Source organism: Lytechinus variegatus, chromosome 11 (genome assembly GCF_018143015.1).
Source record: "Lytechinus variegatus isolate NC3 chromosome 11, Lvar_3.0, whole genome shotgun sequence".
NCBI lineage: Eukaryota > Metazoa > Echinodermata > Echinoidea > Temnopleuroida > Toxopneustidae > Lytechinus > Lytechinus variegatus.
The window spans coordinates 2,450,877-2,473,509 of NC_054750.1; the positions used below are offsets into that span (position 1 = coordinate 2,450,877).

The following is a 22,633-nucleotide window of genomic DNA, read 5'->3' on the forward strand; positions in this document are numbered from 1 at the left end:
TCGCAGCCGCTTTCATTTATTTGCAAATGCATTGGACGTCGCCGAGTAACCGGAGGAGTTTTTGGGGCCAGAGCCAACATTTTCACAGCGCGCCGTATTATCGTTAGACGCGATTTCCCTCTCCGCAGCCGTTATCGATGCCCCCCGTGTGACAACCGGGCTTGGTTGGGGAGTGATGTATTTGGTCACAGCGCTTTGGTTTCAAATGATAACTTTGGGAGGGCCTTGCTACTAATGCATGCACAAACAGGGCATGGGGTGGTTTACATGGACTGCGCATATTGAGGTTTCCACTTGTCAGCGGGGAGGGCTACAACCTCTACGACGGAGGGGGATACCTTTCAAGCCCCGCCGTCTTGGATAAATGAGAAGGCTCGCTCAAATTCCTATGATGTGACGGAGCCTCCAAGTGGTGCATTATTCAAATGATGTCGAGATATAATCTGGCTTGAAAAACGGGGCTGGATCCCGTGTCTAGTCTCCCAGGCTTTTTGAACCCGTTCCCAACGACTTCTTGGAATAATGAATGCAAATTCAAGTCCGGCCCATATCATGTGCAGTGGTGGGGAGCAAATCCTGTACAAACAATGCCAAACTGATGATACAAAGACGACAGTAAAGAAGAAAACGGAGAACATTCTCCCTACACTCCTCCCTCCTAACAATACATCTGCACGATCATTCTCTCTAAATTTCCTCCTAATCATTCTCGGCACATCTCCAATGCATAACCAATGAGTGTGCCACTGCAAATAGGCATGAAGTCCAAATCATTGTTACCAGACCAAGGAATTGATGTCTGTTTTAGATTGTATCCCTCCGGTGTTGTAGAGAATTCCTGCATCAATGTGAGAGAAGGAGAGGGAGAGAGGGGCAGCGGATATGTCACAAGACCTTTTACACGCTTCTCTGTCTGGAGAATGACAAGCATATTAAAATGAATATGAACAAGGAAATGGGAGACACCATGACAGAGACTGCACAAGAGAGAGAGTGATATATATACATATATATATATATAAGGAGAGATATACAGATAAAAGGGAAGGGATGAGAGTGAGAGTCACAAAGAGAGAGAGGGGGAGAGGAGAGGAGAAAGTCGAAAGGGAAAGAAAACTAAAGAAAATTAATGAACGAAACACTATTTGTTAGTCCACTAACAATTCCCTGTATACAGACAGATGGAAAGACCAAGGAGAGCTCCTTGGAAAGGCATCGTTGAAAGTGTAAGAGAGAGGCAAAGTGGGAGAGAAATATAGGAAGAGAAAGAGAAAGAATGGGAAATAACAAAATAGTGTAACAAAGAGAAAAGAGGGAGAAAGAGAGAAAAAGAAAGAGAGAGAGATGAGATGAGAGGAAGAAGCGAATGAGTAGTTGAGTGGAAGATGATAAACGACGACATTTTGAAGAGCCGTTGCCGCGGCAGCCCAAAAATTTGCACAAAATGTGACAGCTCCTCCAGTTACTGCTCAGACAACTGTTTCTAAAATTATTTGCAATTTTCAGGGCTGAATATGGCTGGATTTTTTTGCCATGATTCCGTGACGGTGACGCAGGCCGACTGACCGTTTAATCTGTCGCCAAAGAATACACCAAGTCACGCAGCAAATATCTGTCAGGAAAATGACACGGCCCACTCTTTAAATTCATCCTTTTCTTCAGTTTTTCCTATGAATAAATGACAAGCTGCATATTGGCAGTAATTGGAAAGAGATTTACTTGGGATGTTTACAGAAGGAAAAGTTTGAGATGATTTGGAATACTGAAATTTGAATTATCTGGTTTAGAGGATTTACCGAATAATTCTCTCCTGCTGAGCTGACCTACATAAATAAAGGTAATATTTGGTCAATACAATATCATAATACCGAGCTGTACTTGGAGCCATATCCCTTTGACAAATCACTGCTGTATGCCGGAAGTAATATTTCAAAACTATATTCATTGAAAACAATTACTAAACTTGCATAAATTAACAAATAACTTTAGAAAGAATAAAGATACAAAAATATTCTTTTTTGTGATGAATACCAACAAGACTGAAATGAATATGAAGATTTCTCTGTGTTTGAGTTTTTGTAACTGATAAAATGGAAATCTATTTTGCACATGGTTTAAAATGATAACCCAGGCAGGTCTCTCCTTACTCTCCATGCTATCTGCTTTTACATTCACTTCATGTACAAGATAAAGGAAGCAGAAAAATAGTCGTAATCAGAAAACGATACTACCCACATCGATATGAAATTTGGTCTTCCCAAAGGGAATTGAGCAGAGGTAATGGTACCTGCGCTTACAGAATTATTCCTGTATTCCCCCTTTCCCTCTCACGCTATCTGCATCGCGAGCGATGATGAAGGAGGCTAGCGTAATCCTACCCTATTGGTGATAGTCTGCTTTGGTTGACAACGCGCACTCCTAATCAACCGCCGCACTCATGCTGGGCAAGATAAGGCAAGCAAGGACAGTCACTACGCGCTCGTCATCTTTTTCTCTAGCTTTACGCCGTTACTCCCGATACCCAGACCATCTCTCCTTATTTTTCCTATTACTCTCTCTTTCAGCTCCTTCAGTCTACTGCTACAATAAAATTATGAAATCTCATTTTCTTGTGCTCTGTTGGCATGTGTGTATTTTTTGTTACTCTTATATCTGTCTTTGTCTCTCTCTACCCCCCTCTCTTCCTCCCTCTCTCCTCTTCTTCTATTTCTCTCTCCAACCCTAGCTCTCATTCGCACACCCCCCCCCCCTCTTTCCTCCTTACTCATTATCTACCCCTCTCTTTCCTCTTTCTATTCCGTCACACTAATATCTGGACATCCAGTTACTCCTGAGTGACCAATTCTCGCTGACCGAACCGAGAGCGGTAGTAGTAACTGGATTAGGTTACCCCATGGATCATGATAGCAGCAAGGAAGGGACTTTCACAGAATAAAACCCATATTTTTGCAAATATGCTGGTTTGGACTGTGAAACTCGACCTTTCTTCAAAGCAAACTATGGCACCGTTCTCACGACATTCCTAAAACTAGTTTAGTGGAAACTAGTTAAAACGCGTAGTGAGAACGGTCGAAGCAGTCTTGGAAGCGATCTTCCAAACCAGTTCGGAAAACCACCTCGTGATGTACTTTTTGAGATGGCTTTGCCTTGCTAAACTGGTTTTAGTGTGAGGACCTAACTGTTCTTCATGAAGCGATATTCACACATTTTGAGCACGCTACTCCACACTACAGGTTTATGATGCCTATGCTGCGATTTCGAATTTCGTGCGAAACGTGTCACCCCACTGAGAGCATTTCCATAGCAACAAGATTGCTTTACGCGAAGTGATTTTGAAAACCACTTTCGTGTGATCAAGTGGGAACGCTAGCAAAGCGATCTTCCAATCTGGTTTCCTGAACCAGTTTCTAGTAAACTAGTTTTAGAAAGCGAAAGGAGAACAGTCTCTAACATCCACGTTAATATCAACCCTTCAACTCTGCTACACTTTTTCACAGTCAAACTACCCTCTCTTCTTACAACAAAGGTTGTATTTATGTTCTATACAAAACAGTATCAGAGGGGGCTTAAATTTCATAAAGCTATCTATTCCGTCCCATTAAGTGTAAGTATTTCTGTTTCAAAGAAAAGTAACGGATGTAATGTAAGATGATTATATACAAGAAGTTTTTTTCTCTCATTATTTTTGTCTTAATATCCTAACATCTTAATTCATCAGTAACATACAAAGCAGCAACTTGTGTAAAATTTCAATCTATAGATAAAAGTTCATAGGTACATGTATTTTCACAAAATTTGTCTGAATACAAATGGATGAAAATAAAATCACCTGACATTTGTTTGCAATGTCGTTTAAGTCCAATTATCCATAATTTACAGTTGATATACTGCAGAAGAACATTTGGATTCTCTCTGGAGAACTCACTCAACTTGAAAAAATAAAATTATATGCTCAATATTTTTAGCATGGACTAAAACCTACAAGGAACCTAGATTAACCTGGTGATACAAACTAATTGAATCCTTCCACATATTCCTCTGATAAGTGTCACATAGACCTGGTACCTGATAATTGCTTTAGACAAATGAGTGAGGGAATTAGAGGGTGAAGATGGGAGGATAAAGGGTGAGGGGAGGGCGGGGGAGAGACACCACGGGGAGGGATGGAGAGGAGGAGATCTGGGGGTGGGAAGGAGCAACAAGAAAGAAAAAAACATGATCAGGCCTAGTATATTGGATTTAAACCTTCAAGATTAGATTTTAATTGATTTGAAATTGTAATACAAATCTTTAGAATTTGAACTTAATCCAGACTTCAAATGGCCATAACCACAGCGAAGAGTATTACTATTTTTTTACAAATTTCATATAAATATAATGCTTTAAAGACGACAAATTACAGAGATCCCAGTAATTTGTGTGAAAGTGAATCAAGATGAAGTTTGTACTCAACATTATGCTAAAAGAAAATGTACAATTGCCTGTTGAGAGATGGGGGGGGGTAATTGGTAAATTAAACAGAAGAAAAGAAGAGAGAGAGATACATAACAGGTGGGGGAATAAATTCATTAAGTACCAAGAAAAGCGAGGGGGTGGGGTAAATATCCACAGCAATACAGACCCCAAATCATGGCCTGATATTCAACTATACATTCTGAGTAAGTTGGAGGAAATGTCGCATAAATTCGGTGCAACGCAGGGTGATTCGCCGACGTGATACCACCGCACAAATGGCAGAGCAATTGATGTAATAATTTGTTCAAGTCATTAAGAACAGATTTGCAGATTTCATTAAAATTCTCTGCATATTAATCATAGGATGTTACTAATTATGCCTCAGTTTTATGGATATAACACACACACACACACACATATGGCTATAAAATATAGAGGGGCTGATAATAATAATGTTTCTACCGGTAGCAGAGAGTATAAGGGTAAAAATTAAGGAATAATGAGGGGAACAACTGTATGCAGAAATTCATTTAAAAATATTTTTTCCACCAAGCATTAATTGTTCTCAATTATTTCAGATTGAGTAACCTACTATATTTCAGTAAAATAGTATGTGTTCACCATCAAAAATCAACACGTCAGAAGGGTATATACGTACATGTAAAATGAATATACTGTATACATGTATGGAAGATGGCTAATCAAATTCATTTTCATGAAAGTTATATATATTAGATATATTACGATTAATAATGCATTTCTACAGATACTCAGTGTTCTGATATAAGTTCTCAATTAGAAATTTCCTAAAAAATATTTCTAATTCTATGTTTGTAAATTTCTTCAACTATATATCATTGAATTTTATTACAAATGTAAATACTGAATAAGTATTTTTTCTGTTGGAAAAAACTGAATATGAATTTTAATTTCAATTTGTAAATCCAACACACAACAAGGTCTTAGTTTTCATATGCGATACCAGCCGATATGGCTTCAATCAACAAGTTTGTCCAAACTCAGATGTGGTTTTTTTCTTCTCATCCAAGTAATGGTTGATAATGGTTATTATCCACTCCCATTAGAATGTACACAGGTGGCGGAATTCTCTAGCCGCATCCATACTGGAGTTTCTTTGTGCCCAATATTTGCCATCCATTATCTCAACTAATCTTCTGCTCACAATTCAGAATGCCATATTTCCCAACAATAATGTAGTTTGATTATGCAGTTCTCAAAGAGTGGTATTTCTTGTATTCTGCCCAATACCTGAAAATAGTTTGCTATTGTCACTGTTTAGTGTTATAGGCCTAATAATCGTCATCATCATCATCATCACCATCGTCGTCGTCGTCATCATCATCATCACCATTATCATGATTATCAATATTTATCATCATCATCATAATTTCAGCAAATATATGTAGACAATATAAAAAATACTTATAATTCAGGGAGCAAAAAATTATAAACACGTAATATTAGAAAATTTAACACTGAAATTTTTACATGAAATAACATGCAATATGTAGTGTTAATATGATGTAATGATAAGTGCTGTTGCCATTTATTGTATTCAACTATTCAAACCTGTCCTATATTAATTCCTTATAACACCCATTGATACTCCTCAATGTTACCAGGAAAACAATAATCATCTCTTCAGAACCCATAAAGGGGGGGGGGGGTTAAAAACTGCATGGATTTTCTGATTGTTTCTTTGACTGTGATTTGTAAGCCATCACTTTTGTTACTTTCAATCTCTTTTCAGTGTTACTACCACTGAATAGTTCTTCTCAATGCACCCACTTCTATCAAAACCAATTAATGGCAGGATGGACTTCCCCCAGTGAATGTAGTCATTTTCGCTCCATTAGAAGAATCTGGGACCCCTGTTACATAAAGAACTTGCAACTGTTGTAACTTTGCCATTATGGCAACTACCATGGTTACAGGGCTCAACAGCCAATTACAATCAAGATTACCATGGTAGTTGCCATAATGGCAAAGTTGCAACAGTTGTAAGTCCTATATGAAATGGGCCTCTGATCCATCTCTACACAGTAAAAACACTTAATTTTTTTATACAATTCTAATACTGTATGAACCCATAAGTTGTTTAAAGGGGAAGTTCACCCAGAAAAAAACTTTGTTGTAAAAATAGCAGAAAAAATAGTAAAAAATATTGGTGAAGGTTTGAGGAAAATCCGTTAAAGAGTAAGAGAGCTATTACAGTTCAAAGTTTTGGATTTGTGACGTCATAAACGAGCAGCTGCCCCATGTGTTATGTAATATAAAATTCATGAATTTAAAATTTTGTATGGTTCCTGATGACTTAATTTTGTTTTCTATTAATGATCAGGTGTGAAATGATTGATCTATTGATATACAAAAGGTACAGTGAAAACCATTTTCAATTTTCTGAGAAAATGACATTTCATTGATTTTTTACCATTCGCTATGTAGGAATGCAGCTCGCATATGACGTCACAAATCAAATAATTGAAATTCTAATAACTTTTTAATTAGTTGATGAATTTTTTTCAAACCTTCGGCAATATTTTTTATTATTTTTTCTGCTATTTTTACAATAAACTTTTTGTCAGGGTGAACTTCCCCTTTAAAATGTTTTAACAACATCAACTTTAATGGATCTTTTGCAAATTAGAATGACCTTTTTGAATCTTTAACAACAAAGTTTTTTTTAAAATCTAATTCTCTATGGATTATTAAGGCATGGATGTTTTAAACTATTAAACAATTGCTGTAAGGTTTACATTAAACAGCATTGCATAATATCTTAAATAGCAATATTACTATGTATTAAACAATAGAACTTGCCAAGATATCAAGAACTGTATGTACATTCCTTTTACCCCTTGCCATGTGAGTGATAAACCTCCCAGACTTCTGCTCATTCAAAATAAGATTTCAAATAAATTGTAATTAATGTAACAGCGATCTTTTGCAACTTAGAAGGGCCTTTTAAAACATTTTGAGGGGAGATCTTCTTTATCTTTTCATGTATTTTCAATCCATGGGTTGCATTACACTTTCATGATTGTGAAGGTTGTGGTTATATTAATGGATGCCCCATAGAATCAGGATTGGATCAAAGCTCTTGATAGTTACCAAGAATCAGAGGATTATTCAACCTTATTCTAGAACCTGGCTACAACACAGGACCATGTATGGCTTATGTTTCCTTGATGAAAACATGAAATCGAAGAATCCCAGCCCCGGTGGAATATTTTTGCCAATATTTGACATATATCAACAGATATCAAAGCCATTATCTTAATCTAATTAAACAAAAAGTCAATCTTTTGTCACCAGTGATGCCAGGAATCTTGACGACAACAATCCTCAACTGGCATTAATGTTATTAATTGATAATGACATCATAAAGAAAAGAATAGTTGTTTCATCCGAGATTCATGTTAATTGAGGGGTGGGTCGTTTGCTAATAACCAGTGATGAGCAGGCCGCTATTGTTATCCGTCAAGCAATTGCGTAGAGTTTGGACACATGGAAGGGTTTAATCACATGTAGCTAATTGTATTGCATAAGAGATTGTTGGATGAGGTTAATTAGATCATTTATAAAGTACACTGACTCAAAGAGTGTGAAAAGAACTCAGTCGTGCTTTGAGTTATGATGACAAGTTTAATGTACACACAAATGGCATTCTTAAAAATTCATATTTACCTTTCAATTTGTATAATTTGTATAACATTTGCTTTCTGGTTATACCTTTTTACATAAGATTGTCAAAATGTGTTTACTATTCTTAACTCTAGAGTAAAGACATACTGAACTCCTAAATCTTTCAAAGACCTGGTTATAATATTCTGCTTTATTATTGGGGTGAAGGTTCCGTTCAAACTTTACAGTCTGGGTGAACATTCCCTTCAAATCTTTCTCACCCTAAACACACAAATAAAATCTTTGGGTTTGACAAAAACAGTATTTTTTCGTTGTTCAAACAAAATTGTAAGACTAAATTTTCATTTGACAGCTTGTAAGATGAAATGAAACAATATCAAAAGAATCACAAACTACCTCTTTTGTTTACAAAGAGATAAGATTGAAACATAAATTGTCAATCCCTTTTCAGTAATTGCTTGAGATAGGCCGCATGTGTGGCTGATTTGCTGAACAAGTAACCTCTACTGTAATGGGGTCCTTATTTTTTTATGTCTTGCTGGAATTATAAAATACAGACAACGCATCTACAGTGAGAACTGAATAAATGAAGACTCAATCAAAGCCATGTGATGCTATCTGGAACATTGCCCTATATGTACGCAGTTGTGACTTTGAAATAGAAGGGGGGTGACACCAAATTTCTCTAATGATACATTAGAAACAGAACGGCATAAAAGGATTTGTTTAATGTTGATCAATCTGAATTAGGTGGAAAAATATTTTAAAGAAAATTGAGCAGAAAAAGATAATGGAAAGAGACCAATTTGAATTAATTATTCAAAGAAATATTAACCTACATCTGATATCAAAGGCATTTGAGAAGCAAAAGCACCAAGGTATTTGTATATGCATTCTCTATAAGTTGGTTCATTCATTCTATAAAATGAAAACTAATGTCTGAAATAACCCAAATATGGAAATATTAAAGATTTCTTAAAAGAACAGAATGGATCTCAACTTGTCACACATAAAAAAAAATGTCTGACTACAGAACAGAATTTGAAACTTGCACAATCTGTATTTAATTAATGTTTCAAGGTGTTCTTTTGTGTTCTATTGTGTTTTATTGTATTCTAGCTTGTTTCACAATGCTTTTCTTTTATGTATGACAGTCTCAACACTATAAAAACAGCAGTGTTAAAACTGACACCAATTGGTGTTAATAGAGGACCACACCCTGAGGTGTGAAAATTACACCCTAGAGATTAAACGTAACACCAAAGAGTGTAAATGTAACAACAAAAGGTGTTGTAATAACACCTATAGGTGTAAAACTAACACCACCAATTTAACACTAGTGTAAAATAACTGGTGTGGTCCTCTATGTACACCGGTTAACACCACAGTTTTTGCTGTGAACTCTAAATGCAAAATTGAAATGATGGTCTCAACACCTCTTTCACGATCTGTTATCAAACAACGGTTGATGGGGCAGAAGCTTCATGACTACACAGATCAAACATGACACAGTACAGACTTCTGAACATTCCATAATTGAGCAAATTAGCATGTGACAAGATGTTCTTTGTCTCTGTCTCTTTAGGGAGTCAGTTCCTGAGAAGCCGTGATCGGTTCGGGTCGCGGGTTTCGTACCTCAGGAGGGGAGAAAGAAAAGCAAATTGGGAAGACAGGAAGGAACTGTATCACTCTAATCGGAGGACAACCCCTGATTCCAGTCGACAGCGAAAAGTGACAAGTGGTCCTGTTCATTAAACCAATGAGCAACAACTGGGGCCACAGCTGCCACCGACAGGCAATGTAATTATCCAACAAAGAAGAAGAGGGTGAGATAGGGGCTATGTTAACTTGGGAGGGTCCTTCCTACAGATATAGTCTCAGGGATTCAAGGAAAGTATCAACTGCTTTATGAATCACGTTTGAACAATGCTCAGTGTTCAAGAACTGCCAAGTGTTTTGTGAATGAACTTGACAGTGCTTTTTTTTTCACTGATAAATTTGCCCTGAGTCAATCAGAAGGATTTTAGGAGCTTATAACAAATAGTCACTGATCATCACTGTCTTTCAAGGACTATGCAACATGCTTAGAAATAGGCAAATGGCATTCTAAAGTCAAAGATACACAATGATCTGAAGGAAACTGGATCCACTCCCCAAGAGAAGAGTGGCCTGAAAGAAAGAAAAAAAAATCAGAAAACATGACAATTTCACCACTCAGTGAATTTGAGAGAAATGAAGGTTTACCAGAACAACACAGCCTGTCAAGAAAGGCTACTATCAGGAATGAGTGAATATACCTTGTACATATTATAAGGGAATGGATGGAATACAAGGTGTTGATCATACAGTGTGGTGCAGGGAATTTCCTCTGCAATACATGATGTACCTCCTTCCGATCCTCAGTACAGTCATACAGTGGTTGAAAACTAGACTACCAATATAGTTGGGAATTTAAAAACTCATTCAGATACCCGATTTGGACTGCATATTGCTCAATGCCACAATGTGACACCCATTTGGAACCCCTTCACTGACGTACAGTGAACAAAACAAGTGATTGCTTATAGTGATGGCGACTATGACCAAATATAGTATCTTAATGTGTACAAAAATTGGAGTGGAATATAAAATGTTGCCATATTTCCTGTTCACATTAACATTAAATGATTGATCGGGGGACAGGGAAGAAATCCTTGTGTGAATGTCACCAGGGGTACATGTTAAGATAGGTGTGAAAGGAGAGGGAGGAGGGAGTTGATAAGGGTGGATTTATGCACCTTCTTGTAATTGTGCAACCCTTTCAATATCCCTATAAAGGAAATCAATTTTACAGGACACTTTTGAAGAGCACCAGTCAGCAACTTATAGAATTAAGCAATCATTTTAGTTGTTCATATTGAGTATTATTCATTCTTTGATAATTTATCATATGGGTGCCTAAGTCTTTTACTTCTAAACAATCACATTTTTCTTATCCTTCAATCCCTTTCCGTGAAACATCTCAATTTTTCCTCGAGTATCCCAGTCCCCCATGTCAACAAGACAGCACGGAAATGACTGGAAGCAGGAGCTCACATGAGGGCGTGCCTTCCACAGAACCCTCAACCAACGAGAGAAAATCAGCAAGGGGGGAGAAAAGCGGGGATGATTCTATCCTTGGCACCAGGGCTTGTAGGCGACGCTGATGCAAGCCAAGCATCTCCAACTGTGCCGCAACGACAGCTGATTCTTCTGCTTATAAACACACGCTTCTCGTTTAGATCCTCTTTCCCCTGTCTCCTGTGTCTCTTCTTAATGAAGTAGAAATCAGATGCTTGGCAGAGGAGGAGGAGAGGCATCAGTCATGATTTACAAAGGGGCTCTAGTCTTCATGCCTATCAAGTCTTGCCAATAATTTGTTGGACAGACTTTCCACTAGATTGAAACAGTGTTTAAAAAAAATTACACACATGGTAAGAGCAACGCAATGGAAATGTTATGGTATTCAAGCAAATACTTGTGGTTTCAATATCAAATGAGACAAAGACTTTATCATTGAAATGTGCGCAATCGAGACAAAATTGGATAGTAATCACCGTGATAACATCCGCAGTCAAAAGATACATGTCTGCTTAGCTGCAAGGCAATGCAAGGTTCTCAAACTATACAGACGACTCACATTCCCGTGAAAACATTGGACAACTTTTTTTAACATTTGTTCAGAACAATCGATATCTAATCTCCCAGATTTTTAGAGCTCAACACAGACCTTCCTTCAGAAGGCTTCATCAGTCTCCTGCAATTTTCTTTCAAAGTCGAGGAAACCCCTGCCCCCCTCTAATAATTTCACCACAGTTCGAGTTCATACATGACACGCGAATGGATGTGTGGGACTACACGCAATGGCCTGCAGCTTCTACATGAAGCCCTCCGTGTTATGTGCGGTGCAGCCGAAGAGCGGAGTACTCCAGGCTGCTTCCTCACCCGACACTTGTCTCCCCTCATAACGCATCACCTCCTCGTGGATTACACAGGAGACTTCCCACAATCCTCTCTTACTCATCCCTCTTCTTTAACGAGCATTGCGAGGAGCAGAGAGGCAAAGAAGAGGGCTGCTCTGTCTCTCCTCCCCCTTCAGTAATTAATGCTCTCGTGAAATAGATTAATCACAAGCAAATGACAAAAGAATGCTGAAGGAGTATCTTGCTGATTTCTTTGCGGGGTCAAACAAGAGGCTCTTTTCCTCCATTTCAATATATGTAGATGTAATAAAAATGAGGAAAATAACTCAGGGAACGAAATTCCATGTGCACAGTAGTGCAGCCATGCTTACATATTATGAGATGTGTACGTGCTAATATTAAAGTTAATTGTTGTAAATTTCATCATTTTGCATTTTATTAGTTTTTCTGAAATGGTATTATATCCTGCTGTAATTTGTACTGGAATTCATTGTAGAGAACTAGAGATGCCATTCAAACACACAACTGGCATATTATCCAGAAAGATTTAGGTCACGATGAAAATTGCTATTGTGTTCAAACATTTCACACTATTGTCAAATACATTCGAAACACACAAATACAACTCATGCTATATAATTCTGTCCCCTACATAAACAAGGGTGTGGGGCTGTACATAACTCCATGTTATATATCCAGAAATCCAAAGTAGGAACTGTACAGAATGATGCATTCTAATGGAATTTCCCAGTGGGTCAACTGTGCTCAAGAAATTTGGCATTTCTTGGCTTGTTTGCAGCCACCATAATGGACAGAAAGGTCAATACAATAGGATGGGAGACTCATTCTCCAATCAACAAAATGATGAGCTAAGAGGGAAGGGAGTGGGTTATGCGGAGAGGGGCTGTGAAGGGGTAAGCTGCTGCCCATCATAATGCAGCGACAGAGGCTAACCAGGAAACCGCTGCTTGATTGCATGATCCCGCGGCGCTCGTCTCTTTCACTCTCCTTCACGGTCTTCCTAACTAAGAAGGGATCGTGGGGAGCAAATTGGCTTAAGGTATGGCGATGACTCGCAAGGGCTCCGCGGATCTGATGGCAGGCCGAGATTAAGGGCTCCGCGTTCTGTCCTGGCTTGTGTTAGCGCTTCAACGAGGGGATGCTGCATGGCCAGTAGAACTCGAGCCAGACAAAAATACACTGGGCCATCACGTCATGCAATGACCAACTTCCTCAGTTCTGCAGCCTTGCGTTGTGGGAGAGAGATCGATCTCGCCGGCAAGCTACCCACGTGTGCTCATGTGTCATAACCTAAACACACGCAGGCCTTTCCTTTCTCTTCCATCAAACTCTGGCCAATTGTTTCTGAACAGAGCAGTAACCCAATTTCATTGCAGCACTAAATAACCAGCACGGATTTAAAGTTCAGTCAATTCTCATACAAGAAACAATCTCTATATACCTATACGTACATGTATAAAGGTTCTGTGGTTTACCATTACCTAATACTTGAAGCAATAACCATTCATGATCACTCCTTTAAAACGCGATCTAAAAATATATACTGTCCTTCTTGTGGATACTACTCTAGGAAAACACAGACCTAATATACATGCACAGAGAGGACAATACACAAAACTTGTAACTAATTTGATAAAATTTCCTTAGAAATCTAAAGAACAAATATGACCTATATTTTTAGGAAGTACACATCAACAGGAAACATAAGGATTCAAAATAGCGTGAAACTAACTTCTATCTCACTGTTCGTCTCACACGGAGTGCTGTACTATAAAAGCAAGAGTTATATTAATGCAGAGCAAGAACGTAAGGGCTCACAGGAAAAGTGTGATAAACCGAAGTGTTATCTAACCATGGGCGCAGCCTGATTTCATCTCCTAACAGAAATACAAACCATCCTGACCAAAAATATCCTTGCCAAAAGCACCATATGAGCACAGCCCCTAATCGCCATACATCCTTTCCCCGTACACTCAGACAATATGATTTGGGGTTGTGTGCCAAAATCTGATTACTCGGCCGTGCTCCCCTTGCAACAGCCTATCAGTTTTACTTCATTCTGCCATGAGGCACGCACCATGGGCATTTCCATATATTGTCTTTTCCGTGGCTGGGCTGGTCTAATTAGAATCAGCGATGCTGTGGTTCTAATTCTTTCTATTACGAACCTTGTGGACTACCTCTACAATCTCACCCTCATTTTGCCTTACTTCCCATTCCAAACTGCCTCAAATAGTGATTCACATGTTTCTCTCTCTCCGTCACCCCCTTGAGCCTGATAAGAGGCAGGAAGAGAATCACAATTTGGCGCCCTCCCACTACACGCCAGCAGTCCGCCAACGGAGCACCCAAACGCGATGAGAAGGTGATTAGGCCCACAGCCATCACCTCTCATTAGCCCCTGCTAATTAAGTCTTAATCAACTTTTTTTTTCTTTCCTCTGGTTTGTGGCAAAGTCTTGGGAGAAGGGGTGAACGTACTTTGAATTTGTCACTCTCTCCTTCTTTCTCTGTCCGTCTGAATCACGATACGTAAGAATGGCGGTCAGGAAAAAGGGGGAGGTTGCGGAAGCGGACAGGAGAGTCCCGATGCCTTGTCATTGTGGGAATTCAGGCCAAACGTGTCTCCGCTCTTTCCAAGTAACATGTGACACTGCTCCATGTGCCACAGACTAATGTCCAATGTCAAGACAGTTCTCATGGTGCAACTTCACATCGACACAACTGTCAGTCCGGTATTTGTTATATTAACTTGTAATACACATGCAGTGCTTTTCAAGATACACTGTTATCTCAGTTTGCTTTTGAGAATTGCATGGACCTAGAGAACACTTCAAGGAAAAGTATAATAGCTAAACAATCATTAGGACTGTACTTAAAACTAAACATCGTTATTTGCTAGAAACTATTCATGTTTGTACATGAGCATCTTCTCAAAGAACTGAAGGGCAAACATCCACAAGGCTATCACAATCAGAAACTTTACGAATTAAAGAAAAATCTTATTGATTATTAATGTAAGGCAGACTACAAATTAGATTAATTTCAGAACAATTGGAAGACACGCATCTGTAATGTCACAAACACAGTACCGCTTCATGAGCCAGAAGATCAGGCAACTAACAGAGTCTTGTCAAATCGAAAACATCTTGGACAGCGCTCGGGACTTTTTGTCTAGCATGGAAAGATGTCTTTTGACAAGTAAATGGAAACAATGGAAATGAAATACCGATGACACCCATTAAACAAATTGCTCCGTCATGCTAGAATAGACTCGACAACTGGCTTTCGTTTTTGGCTCAAAACTTGCAGCCAAGAATTCAGAAATTGAATCTTTTCATCCCCCTAGGAAGTCTGTATTCTAACATTATTAGCATCATATATTGACAGGTCAGAGACTTGGACTCTGTTGATATTGGCCCTATACTGATGCCCCTTAGATAATCTAGCACGATCATCTTATTCAGTCTCTGATCTCATAGGACTTCCCTTAATTTACAACATTCTATTTTTAAAGTGTGAAGCATTTCAAAAAGCAAAAATAGCAAATGTAAAATGATTTTATGAGGATATCAGTTTACAATCAAAGAAAAATAAATGTCTTAAGTATAATTAAAGATTATTTTGATTCAAATCTCTGTGCTCGAAACCGAACATGAATTTTCAACTCCAAAACAGACATCACAGAGGCTTGAAAAGGGAGTTAATACAGAGAACACATTCTGTAGTTCTCGGGTACTGAACAGTTGGTTCTGTAGCATTTCTTCCATCATCTTTTATGGGACAAGCAGGTTTAGGATTGTAATTTATGATATGGGTCTATTTTGATAATACAGCAAGAAAACGATCAAGGTTTGATTAGGATTAGTGCATGATCAAGGCCAAGGTTTTTACATTCGACTCTGCAAACAGATGTTCCAGGGAAGTCTTATTTGTCCAAGCAGAGACCCTGGCTAGAAACACTAGATACAACCTGAGAAGTCCTGGAAACAGAAGGTGTAGATCCAGCTTACTACTGAGGATATCGAATGGCAACTACCCTTTCAGTCAGTAATGTTACAGTCAACCCTAACAAAACAGACTCTAAGCCGACCAATGGTATGCCAATGGTAATAACCTAATAGCTTTGGTCGGGCTGGATTCAGTTCCGCTGGTGAGACTACGGTACAACTGTGACCGTAGGTACAACCTGCCATAGAGCATTATGACAGGAGTACCACTCTGCTGGTGCTCAGCCTCATTCTAACACTGGAAAATAAAAAAATATATACCTCGGCCAACAGGGCTCCATCTTACCAAGAGATGCGATAGCTTCAGTCAGACTCGAGTTGCAATTGATCTAAAATTCATATCTCTTAAACTACACAAATTTAGATCACAATTTGAGAATGATTAAAGTCTATCGCAACTCTTCGTAAGACAGGGCCAAGAACTCTTGGGGAACACTTCAAGAGAGAGACTTACCTAGTTGGTCCCAGAGTTGTCTGTGTTTGTCTGTCATGGGCGTCCCCTGTTGTCTCCATAGTTGCAACCTAGGGTCTACCATGAACTGTTCTGTGATTAACGTTAACATGCGTGCTCCGTTGGAGTCTCTAACCCGTAACATTTCTCGTACCTGGTGAAAATGGGAAATGTTTCGTTTCTTTAGAGAAAGATCACTGTTTAAGAGGATAAGTTTAATACAGAAAGTATGGAATGAAGAGGAATGCCAAAATACTTCTTATTTTTCTAAATTCCATTCTGAACAGAGTTTCCTAATGCACCAGTGACAACAAACACAATTTTTTTAACAATGTTGTAAACTGCAGGGCCCCTTTCCATGAAATTTATGATCAATGATAACTTGGTCATTAATACCATGATAACAAAAAACATTGATTTATGTTGGCTCTTGAGGTACCACAGTGATTGCCAGTCATGACAAACTGCTTCATAAACTGTAAATTATTAATAATTTAACTTCATCTTTACATTATATTACACCCTTATTAACACTAATAAAACCCAACTTCCCAACGTTCAGTCTGAAATACTTCATAGAACCAAATTGTTTGGATAATTTGCTAAAATATGGAATGTTATTTTGCAAAGGGGGAGGGGATTACACTTCATTTCCATGTACATTTAGACTCTTTGCTAATACCACCCACATTAGTTTCTCCATTAAGACAAGGATAAAGAAGACAATTATACAATATCTAATTTTATTGAAAATTTAATTGATTGAATTTTATAAAAATATAAATTATAATATTTTTTCACTAATTATTCTTTTTTTTTTTTTTTTGGTTGAGTTTAGAACTATGATTAGTTGTGAAATATCAGAAAATCACTCCACCTAGGCACTTTGAAACATTCATATCAATGGCCCTTTGAATGTTGTTACTTTACTTCTTGTTATTATCAATATCATCACCCTCTTCATTATCATCAATATCATTATCATCATCCGTATCATTACTATCATCGCCATCATCATCATCACTACTCATCATCACTGCTCATCATCATCATCATATCATCATCACCATCCTCATCATCATCATATCATCATCACCATCCTCATCATCATCTTCATTATCATCAATATCATTATCATCATCATCATCAATATCATTGTCATCAATGTCATCGATATCATTATCATCTTCATCATCATCATCATCATCATCATCATCATCCCCATCGTCATCATCATCATCATTATCATCAATATCATTATCATCAATATCATTATCATCATCATCATCATCATCATCATCATCTTCAATATCATCAATATCATCATCATTGTCATCATCATCATGTCTGAAGATTTTCACCTTGGCAAATAATGAGTTAAGTTGTTTCCCCGAGTCATAATAGCTTCCCTGCTGAAGATAGAGTTTGACCTGTTCTTGGACCTGTTCTTCGTCGAGATGCCAACAGCTATCGTCATCTATACTGGCTCCAGCTGTAGGGTCAGGTGCACCTGAGGCAAGCACAAATATACAATGTACATAAAGATACATTTTTCAGATTGATTTGGTAAAAAGTGTAGTTTGCAATGCTTTAGAAACTACACAATCATCAACTGATAATAAACTCTTAGATTGGGGTACAAATGACTTCATCCAATAAGGGGTAAATTTCCTGAAAGATTGAATGTGATTGGTATAACATGTATACACAAAAGTTGGTGCACAAAAGTTGAGTTAATTTGGGAAATCCTAGGATTCCTAGGTACTGAACATCAATTAATGAATTAATGATCTATGGGATCTAAGCAAATTATCTTCACAAATTTAATTTTCCCTAAAAATTCAGCTAATCCATGCAATTATCAAATCCAATGTGGCTAATATTTTACACAACATTTGGTTAAATGTACATGTACACAAGTTGAGTCCATTTGAAAAATCTCAGGTTTTTAACTAATATAAATGAATCTAGTAGATCTCTGCAAATCAGCTCCAGTAATTTTTCTTTGAAATACCACTAATGGCTCATTAAAATCCCAAACTCTACATGTACATCCACGGAAATGAAAGTAATAAGCAAACAGCAGGAAATTATTAAATCATTTTCACAAGCCATCTAATGATCCAAACGCTCTAAAAGTCCATGTTGTAATGCAGCATTGCAAATGAACCGACAGAAGTCAAGGGACTTATTCTTGTTAGGGGATAATAACGCAGTTAGATAGTGCATATCACATCATGCCATCATAACGCCCCTATGTGCTTCCAAAGGACTTGGATATTATTACCAGGCTTTAGCCCTGCAGCCTTTTACAGTGGCATTTCAAGGAATAAATTCCTGCCAGATACCCATTCACCTCACCTGGGTTGAGTGCAGCACAATGTGGATGAATTTCTTGAAGGAAATTATGCCATGGCTGGGATTCGAACCCACGACCCTCTGTTTCAAAGTCAGGAGACTAATCCACTGGGCCATAATGCTCCAAATGGGGATATTAACCTTCATTAACCTAAAGGGTATATTAACCTTCATCCCAGATCGCATGCGGGAAAAAAAACAGTTGTAGGGCTACATGGCGTGTTAGTGTTCCCTCTGATATTTCCAATATCAAATATTTCCCCTGCTCTAGCATCATCATCATTATAATAATAGCTGGATTTCTACAGTGCTTCTTACAAAGGACAATAAAATTTTATAACTACCAGGAACCCATTCACAGCCACCTCACCCGGGTCAAATGCAGCACAATATGGATGATTTTCTTGCTGAAGGAAAACAGCCATGGCTGGGTTTACAACCCATGACCCTCTGTTAGAGAGACAAGAGCCAGAACCACTAACCCAGTAAACCCACATCGCACCCTCACCAAGGAAGGTACTGGTTCCGCAAATGTTTTCACTATGGAAATACAGATAATAATGCATTCCGTAACTGAAAATATCAACACACCGCTCATGTTTTCATTGTTATGTCAAGCCTTCTCTGCATATGGAGTGAAAAAGAGAGAATTGCAGCAAAGCTTATGAGAATCAATGAAGCCAGAGGAAGGTGGAAATGCCAAGGTAACGATTCATTTTTACCATCCTATTCAACCCTCCCTATAATCAATGACTGAGCACAGAACCCTACCGAACACCCAAATAAAGTCGGCCTCAATTGGGTCACTCGTTTCTATATCCTCATTCAATCCACGTTTCTTCCGTTCCAGTTCCACATCTAAATGAAGCACAATGGTTTGCTTTGGTGCAGTGGTAAATGGCTTTTATTTTGAATTCCACCTACTGGTTTGACATCTTTCTGTTTAGAGGGCACAAGACGAGGAGTTCAATTTTTTTTTCTTGTATGAAATTTCTGCGGCATTGGGCACTGACCTACATGTAGAGTAAATAACATCCAGGATTCCGGCATTCGTTTCAGTATTTTGTTGCAGGGAACTCGAGACAGGAAGGAAGAGAATATGGAGTATCAGCAAACGCTCTGTGAGGAACAGAAAGATTTGCTCTTCCGTGAAATTATAATTTATTCCACGAAACCATGTAATTGGGAGGATTTACCCTTTTAATTTTTTATTCAATTGTAGCAAAATTAAAAGTGAACTTTGACCAGAGTAACTTAAAACTTGAATGGATGATTTGTTAAACAATGATTACCAAGTTGCAGGAAAAGCTAAAATTTCTCTGCTTGTTGTACTCAGGATTTGCAATTCCACATAACTGCATATTTGAATATCTAGTTCGGGTTAAGCATGAAATACTCAAATTCAAGTCAATAATCCTACCAAAAACCAGCATTAATACTGCCCATATTCAGGATCAATGGAATTTCAGGACTCCCTGGCAATCTGTCAATTTCCATATAGTCATTGATATCTATAAATAGGCTCCCTGCATATGACCTACATGTACATACAGTACATGTATTACAATCAAATGCACTGCAGAACAAGTCACCAAATGCATATATATTTAGAACTGGTGAGAGGCATGACTGGATTGGAGTTCAGATCAAGGAATGACAAGATCAATCTTCTGACTGTGTGCAACCGTTCAGGTATCAACATGCTACACCTGTGATTGTTGAAGAGTGGCTTAGACCTTGTCATTTTCCGTGTCACCCCAAGAAGATGGAAACTAGCAATTGGCAGAGAGCTGCCCCGCCAAGGAGCAAGGAAAGTCAGTGTTTTAATGCACCGAGCTTCCTTGTTGTCAACGGAGCGGTGGATCTTCAGCGGGTGCGCCAGCTGATCGAGCCATTTCCAGTAATTTCCTGCAGATTTGGTGGATCTTCCGTCGGCCCTTTTACCTCCTCCTGTTTTCAGTATCAGGCAACGTTGAGGCATTTTGCTTCAAGGGCTGGCTCCATGAATCAAGGTTCATGTAGTAGAAGGTTAAGAGTGCCAAGACCAAACCTCTTACAAACATTCAAAACTCAAAACAAAGGGTCTGGTTACAAAAGTTTCACATAAATTTGTGACAATTTACAACGTAGGCCGATGACACTCTTCTGCAGGCCTTCGTGATAGCGTTCAAATCCTAAAGCACCACTTTGATTATTTTAGAGTATCAGATGTTTCCGAGTCTTTGGTTTCAATGAGAGGCTTTGCCAGGGATTATATTATATTGTCTGTTGCCACACATTAAACCTAGCCATTTCACTTTCATCTCTGTTTTCAGCCAAAGAACTTCATTGTTTGTTGATTCGAAGAGAGGAAATAGAGGGTAGAAAGCAATCTTTGTCAGGAAGTTTGCAGACAGCAAGTGGTTTCTCTATCTCATACTTCCTACTAAACTTTCCTTGGCCATATACAACTACAGACAAAGACATTTAACTCTACCTAGGAAGCTTAAACGTATAGGTTCACTAAAACAGAAGCTTTAAGTTACCTGCGAGCTGGTTGATTTCTGACTTTGACTGCAGGATCTCGTCTGCGAGTTTTTGCGCCGTTGGCAGGACATTTGTGTGATGTGCGGCGATGAGGTACTGAGCAAATTTCTGGAGTTGTTCCCGATCCATCTGAAGCAACGTCTCGGAGATGGGCAGGCGCAGCTGGACTTCCCGCGCCCGCCGGATTCTGTGAAGTGAGAGCGCCACCACATGTTGGCACCAGAAGATGTCGCGGTTGCCACAGGTGCAGGTCACCGCAGTGATCTTGCAGCGATCAAAGCTAATCGATACCCTATGCCTCTGTTCTGGCTCGTATAGTTGACCGCTGGGTTCACTGACCGTACCACTAAGATGGAACCCTGAGGTGGAAAAAAAAAGAATTTGTAGAAGTGAGATCATGGTTTAGAAACACTAACACAATTTAAATTGAATATCAGGTATTAAGTATCATGCCAAAGGAGACACTTCTAAAAATCAATCTCTTTGATCGATAAGAATCAAAAGAGAACAATGACAAAAGGAAACACCAGATAACATGCAAAATCATACGAAACAGAGTTATAATAGGCAAGAGAAAAAAAGAATCGTAATCTGAACCCCCCCCAAAAAAAAAAAGAGGGAAATAAGAAAATAAACAGCACCCAATATCATCAATCTGACACACATTTTAGTCTAGCTGTCTGAAACAAATTACTGAACAAAAGTGATAAGTTTGTAGCATGCCACATTCAAATAATAACTGAAACATACTGTATTTTGGAATAAGTCCACCTTGGCATCCTTTCAATAATTCATAATTCACACCGATAACTCAAATGCCCAATGGCATTGTTTTATTCTCAACATCCATCTGGCACACGTACAGAATGGTAATAATAGAGGGCATTGTTGTTAATTCATTGCCTGATAAAATTTGCATATCATTATACATCTTTTATGTATGCCACATACATGTATTCCACAGTGGTTTTAGTTGGCAATGCAGGTACACGTACCATGAAATTCAACTACAAGTACTGTATTACAGTCTGTACACACCTAACTTTAACTTTTATATTTAGTACTCAAGCACTTTCGGTAAATAATTGCATGCCGATTTTATCTTTATAGCAAGCATTCAAATGTGGTTAGTAGGATCTTGAATAATTCATGATGTACACATGCACTGTATTGGTACTGCATAGTGAAAAAAAATATTTTTCTTCT

The 22,633-nt window shown here is 38.4% G+C and overlaps 1 protein-coding gene across 1 annotated transcript in view; it reads right to left on the reverse strand.

Annotated features, from left to right (window-relative positions):
* LOC121423947 (zinc finger SWIM domain-containing protein 5-like) overlaps positions 1 to 21,841 on the reverse strand; it is a 51,177-nt gene extending 29,336 nt beyond the window's left edge. Inside the window, exons 1-3 of the mRNA XM_041619495.1 lie at positions 21,427 to 21,841; positions 17,905 to 18,053; positions 16,547 to 16,697 (exon numbers count right to left, since the gene is read on the reverse strand). Coding sequence (XP_041475429.1) covers positions 16,547 to 16,697; positions 17,905 to 18,053; positions 21,427 to 21,826 — 700 coding nt within the window. The 5' untranslated portion in view covers positions 21,827 to 21,841. The remainder of the gene's footprint in view (positions 1 to 16,546; positions 16,698 to 17,904; positions 18,054 to 21,426) is intronic.
* Positions 21,842 to 22,633: the final 792 nt, after the last annotated feature.